Source organism: Trypanosoma grayi, assembly GCF_000691245.1.
Source record: "Trypanosoma grayi strain ANR4 Tgr_1040_V1, whole genome shotgun sequence".
Taxonomy (NCBI): Eukaryota; Euglenozoa; class Kinetoplastea; order Trypanosomatida; family Trypanosomatidae; genus Trypanosoma; species Trypanosoma grayi.
In genome coordinates, this window is record NW_008826659.1 from 1 (window position 1) to 5,760 (window position 5,760).

At 59.1% G+C, this 5,760-nt stretch overlaps 3 protein-coding genes across 3 annotated transcripts; all 3 read left to right on the forward strand.

The window, feature by feature from the left end:
- Positions 1–93: 93 nt before the first annotated feature.
- Positions 94–1,659, forward strand: DQ04_10401000 (kinesin; the record flags this gene model as incomplete). The annotated part of the gene is made up of 1 exon (XM_009316234.1): positions 94–1,659. The coding sequence occupies one exon, from the start codon at positions 94–96 to the stop codon at positions 1,657–1,659; it is 1,566 nt and encodes a 521-aa protein (XP_009314509.1).
- A 352-nt stretch (positions 1,660–2,011) lies between these two features.
- DQ04_10401010 (hypothetical protein) lies at positions 2,012–2,539 on the forward strand (the record flags this gene model as incomplete). Its single annotated transcript, XM_009316235.1, has 1 exon — positions 2,012–2,539. One exon carries the CDS (start codon positions 2,012–2,014, stop codon positions 2,537–2,539), a length of 528 nt encoding a protein of 175 aa, XP_009314510.1.
- A 642-nt stretch (positions 2,540–3,181) lies between these two features.
- Positions 3,182–5,257, forward strand: DQ04_10401020 (protein kinase; the record flags this gene model as incomplete). The annotated part of the gene is made up of 1 exon (XM_009316236.1): positions 3,182–5,257. The coding sequence occupies one exon, from the start codon at positions 3,182–3,184 to the stop codon at positions 5,255–5,257; it is 2,076 nt and encodes a 691-aa protein (XP_009314511.1).
- Between the last annotated feature and the right edge of the window lie 503 nt (positions 5,258–5,760).

Sequence of the window (5,760 nt, forward strand, 5' to 3'; positions counted from 1 at the left end):
GGCTCGCCTCTCGTGGCGTCGACGTTCACCGCAAGTCGCCGCGACGGCGGCGGGTTGACGGCAGCGCAGCGCAACGCCCTGCGAACGAATGAGATGCGGCACATCAACAGCTCCCTCCTTGCGCTGCGCAACGTGGTGCGGGCCCTGCGGACCGCCTCGTCCGTCACGCGCGTGCCGTTTCGCGACAGCACGCTCACCACCATACTCGAGTCGTTCCTCGTGCCGGGCAGGGAGTCGGCCGTGGCGTGGGTGGTGTGCTGCTCCAGCAGGCAGCACGACTTCCACGAGACGGTCGAGTCGCTGCGTCTGAGCGCCGAAGTGGCCGCCATCCCGGCGTGCGTGCAGCTGTGTCCGCTCGGGTTCCCCGCCAGCCTCGCAGGCAAAAGCAGCAGTAGCGTTAACAACAGCAATCATGGTTTTGAGGCGGCAGGTGGTGAGCGGGCGTCGCACTCCAGGAGCGCGTCGGCGCCGGCGGCAGGAGGCAGGCAACAGCGGTACGACAAGAAACGGAATGACGTGGCCTCTGGTGCTGTCATTCACCGTAGAAATGGAAAGACAACTTCAACAACAACAGTGGAAACAACAGCTCCAGCGGGCCGTTACACTTGCTCTAATGACGCCGAGGAAGACGGCAATGAAAGATATCGTGGGGGCGGGGAGTTGGAGGCGTACAAGCAATACGCGCAGCAGCTTCTCGAACAGTGCAACACGCTGTGTGAACGCTATGATGAGTGCGTCCAGGAGCTCGCCCGCGCCAAACAGGCGTTGGATTCACGCGATGACGAGATTGCAAGACTTCGGATGGCGCTAGCCGCCCAGGGCGACCTAAAGCAGCAACAACAACAACAGCAGCAGCAGCAGCAGCAGTATCAGATTGCTGCACCCCCGTCTGCGTCCATGACAGCTGCTACTTGGGCCGCCCCTCCGGCGCCACCTGCTTGGCTGCGAAAGAAGGTTGTGCACTCCACAAGAGACAGCACCGCGTCCGTGCTTTCCTACACCCCTGTCATCTCGGCGGAGCGGCAGACCGTGGCGGCGGATGAAGCGGTGGAGAGGACGGAGGAGGAGGTGGCAGCGATTCGCCTCGTCGAATCCATCCTTCAGCGGCACTGCGTGCAACACGACCTGAAGCCTCAGAACAATGGTAGTAACACCACCACAACCAGCAGCAGCAGCAGCAGTGGCAGTCTGATGACTGAGCATGCCGCCCGCACACCGCTTGGAGCCCTGGCAAGCAACGGCGAAAGTAGCGTCGGGTTGCCCACCAACATGGTCACCACTACTGGTGGCTGCGGCGACGCCACGGAGACGCCGCTGTGCGCAAAAGTGTGCACGTCGGCCAAGGCGAAGGCGCATGCTCGTCGTGAGCGTCTTGTGTCTTTTGTGTCGCCCAGCAGCCACGGCGCAGTGCCGCTGATGCAGGTGGAGGAGGAGCTTGACCCAGGGCACATTGTTCCACCGCCGCCGCTGCGTTCAGCGCTTTGCGCCGTCTCGGCGCCGCCTCAGGGGGGACAGCAGCAGCAGCAGCAGGATGGGGAAAGAGCGGAGGGCGGAGCGGCAGCTGAGGAAAGCGCGGCAAGGATTCTGCAGCACCTTCTTTCGCAGAGTGCAGCGTTTATTGTGACGGCACCGCAGCGCTGTGTGAAGGAGAGAACGTAATAATAAAAGAAACTGAGAGGCAAGGGGTCCTGTTGTGGCTGCAGATACGCGGCCTCTATAGAATCCATTCACTCTGTCTAGGTGTATCATATTGCATGAGTATCGTTTTAGAATAGACGACTTGCTGCCGCGCTGCGGTGCCGAGACGATCAAAAAGTATTTGAGCAGGACACCGGAAGTCCATCCTGTGCCCCACCGCAGAATAGAGTGCACAAGTCACTTATGTGTCTCGTTGTTGTTGTTGTTGTTGTTGTTTTTCTTTGCTCGTTCGTGTCGTGTTGATTCTGTCTTGTTTCCTTTTGATATGGCACAAAGAGACTAACGCACAGGCGCACACGCACACATTAACGACATGACATTTGTTTTCGAGGCCCGTCGACTTCCGTTTGGCGATGCGAGGGCCCCTTCTATTCACGCAGGCAACGACAACAGCGACGCAGACGAGGTGCAGCTAAAAGATATGCCGGGTTGGAAGAAGCGTCTTTTGCCGCACGTGTTGAGTGTTGTGCAGAGCCGTTACGGTAACGGTGCGGAGTTACTGCGCTGGGAGGTGGCGTTGCGAATTGTGGAGGAGCTCCCCGAGCTGGAGTCGGCGCACGCACGCATCATAGCATACCGCGAGCGCCGACGTGAGGGCGCCATGACGGCGGAAGAGCATATGATGGAGGAGGTGCTGCGTGAGCGCATGGGCGACGACTTCCTCGACGACAGTGACAGCGGGAGTGTTGCGAGGGGGGCCTCATCTGATGAGGAGGAGGAGGACGAGGACGAGGAAATGGACATTGCGATGTGTTTCAATGCAAAGGGCGAGGTGGTGAGCATAGGCTCCGCCGGTCTCTTCGGTGGTCATGGCTACCATCCACAAAAATCAAAATCTTAAACGGCAGCAACAAGTGCGGGGTGAGTATTCGTTTTTTTTTTGGTAAAAGTGAAAAAGTGGATGCCTTCGTGATGTTCATGAGTCTGCGCATCCTTTATATATATATATACATACATATATATAAATATATATAACGTCAAGATGTGCGTGTGGGGTTGGGTGTGTTCGCCTGGCTCAGCGGACGGGTGTGTTCGCCTGGCTCAGCGGACGGGTGTCTCTTGTCACATGACTCCTCCTCCTTCCTTCCTGGTGACAGAGTAGTCCGTCACTCGCACGAAGAGTGTGCGTGTGTCTCCGTGTCTGTGTGTGTGTGTGTGTGCGCGCCTGCATCGACTCTGTGCCCTTCTCGCGGTGGCGCTTCTGACACCTCGTTGAAGAGCAGAAACCATACGAGAGGAAAAACGCCCGTGGCGCACGCAAACAATAGCGACGGCGTTGGCAGCGTCACTGGCGACCCAGCCCACCGCGCTGTCGCAGCAGCAGCAGCAGCAGCTGCAGGAAGGTGACGCCGCAGCACTACAGGTGCAGCGCTCGCCGTCGCACACACCAGAGCGAAAAAAGTTGCGCCTAAACGGCACGGATTCTTCCGCCACGGCGCAATTGGGTGATACCTTTTTTTCAGACATAAGGCAACGCTTCACAATGGGAAAAGAGACGAACGGTGACGACTTTGCTGAAAATGAAGACGGCTTTGGGGCTGGCCGGTGTGTTCGCTTGCTGGAGCCAACTCCACCCCCGGCAGGTGGGTTGGAAGATTTACCGGTCGGCGGTGACTCTACACAGAACCACGAGGACGAGCCGCGGCTGCTGCAACAGGAGCAGGAACAGCAGCAGGCAGGCAGCGAGGGTCGTGGTACTCCCATAGTCCCGGGTGAGTTCACAGGGCGGAGGCGGCTGAGTTTGCGGCCAGCGTCAGCGACGACAACGACGACGACGAGCGGGGGGGCCGCGAGTGGTACCGGTGGGGTGCGACGGACTCTCTCTCTCTTGCGGCGTAATCCTGCGCCGGCTTCTGCAGAAGCTCAGCACCAGCTGCAGCAGGAAGAGCCTACGTTGGGCATGAACGAAAAAGGGTCCGGCGCCCAGACGGACCCTGCATCGCCAGCAGAGCTTCCTCGCACTTCGGGCGCCACGACGGGAGTCGAAGACCAGCGGAGTGACGAGAAGGAGCAACGAAAGCAGCGCCCTTTGGCACCCTTAGTAGCAGCCCCAATCGGTGCGGTTGGGGAGGAATCTTCGTTGGCGCCGGCGCGGCGCCAGCGCAACTCCACCGAGTGGGGCGAGCTGATGTCGCCAACGCCGACACCACACAGTATGTACAGCTGTGGCTGCACGCCGAGTGTGCGCCGACACAGCAAGACGAATGTGCCGTTGCCCTCCGGCCCCACGCCGCTTGACTTCAGCTCGGTGACGGAATATGTCGAGACGAAGTATGAGGTGGGGGAAAAAATCAGCGAGGGTACCTACGGTGAGGTGTACATTGGGCGCTGTCGTGCGACAGGAGAGGCAGTGGCGTTAAAACGGCTCAAAGTGCTTCAGGGGCTCGACGGTTTTCCCATCACGTCACTACGAGAGGTAATTGCGCTACAGCATATTAATAAAGCCCGGGAGCGCATCACCGCCGGTGCCCCTGCTGCTGTACAGAGTGGCAGCGGCAAGACGATGGACCCTATTGAGGAAGTCATTGGACTCCGCGACGTGCTGCTGTCACGTAGCCACCATGACATCTACCTTGTGTTCCCGTACGTGTCGTGCAGCGTCGCCGGGTTGTTGCAGCGCCGCTTTCCCTTCACAGAACGAGAAATCGCATACGTGTTCAAAAAGCTTCTCACAGCGTTAAAGAAGCTCCACACGATGGGCATCATTCACCGCGACGTCAAGGCGGACAATGTTTTAATCCGAAATGACGGTCAGGTGCAGCTCTGTGACTTTGGGTTGTGCGTGTTTGAGGGGTCGGGGCGGCGTGCGCTGACGCCGAGCCTCATCAACTTGTCCTACCGGCCCCCCGAGATGCTGCTGGGCATCACCTCGTACGACGTGAAGGTTGATATCTGGTCCATCGGTTGCTTCCTCGCGCAGATGTATTTACGCGTCCCGCCATTCTTCCTCGCCAATCGGCAGGCTGCTGCTGCTGCGGCCAGCAAGGCGGACCCGCGCCACCACCGCCGCGCGGAGACGGAGCTGGAGCAGCTGTCGCTTATCACGGAGGTGCTGGGGCCGCTGTCGACCGTCGACCCCGACGCGTTCCCGGCAGACCGCTGCCAGCACCACGCGCAGCTGCAGCAATTGCGCGGGGTACTCAGCTCCACCGCCGCCTCCTCCCGCTCCTCCTTTAAGCCTTCGCTCGGATCCCTCTTTCAGCCGAGTTTCCTCTACACGGAGTTCAAGGGCTTCCCAGCGTGGTTCGTCGCGACGGTGCGGCACCGCCGGTACGACACGCCGCAGTTACTGCCGTCGCAGGAGTGCGTCGATGTGCTGAACGCCATATTTCAGCTCGACCCACGCAAGCGGCCGACGGCGGCGGAGCTGTTGGAGATGCCGTTCTTCGACCTGCACCGCACTGCGCCGCGACGCCCCGCCCCACGCGGTGACGCCGGCACGCCGCGGCCTTCGGAGGACGAACTCATCGAGGCGCACATCCGGCGCGAGATCGCAGCGAAGATGCAGCGCTACCACGACAGCCACATCGCCCCAGCCGCGGCACGCGATAACAAGTAAACGGCGCGGCGGAAAACAGAGAGGGAGAGAGAGAGTGTGTGTGTTGGGGGGGGGGGGGGGGAAAAAAAAAAAAAAAAGANCGGCGGAAAACAGAGAGGGAGAGAGAGAGTGTGTGTGTTGGGGGGAGGGGGGAGAGAAAAAAGAAAAAAAAAGAAGAGGGTGTGTGTTTGTGTTTGTGTGGGAATGAGTGAGGGAAAGAAGCGGTTGTGCAGGCGCAATTACGGGGCGGCGAAGAGGGGACGATGGACGGTAAAATGGAAAGAAAGAAAGAAAAAAACAACAACCAAACAAACGATTAAAACAAGAACAGCAACATCAGCAGCAAGAGGTGTACAAGCGGAGTAAATTGCTTATGTGTGTATGTGACTGTAGGTGTGTGTATGCGCGTTTGCGTGTGTGTGTCTGTGTGTGTGTGTTTCTTCGCTTCATGCCCCACAGGTGTGCATTTCGTGTTCCTCGCTCCGACGTATGACGGCATTGCTCCTGTATTTTCCTTTGGGTGT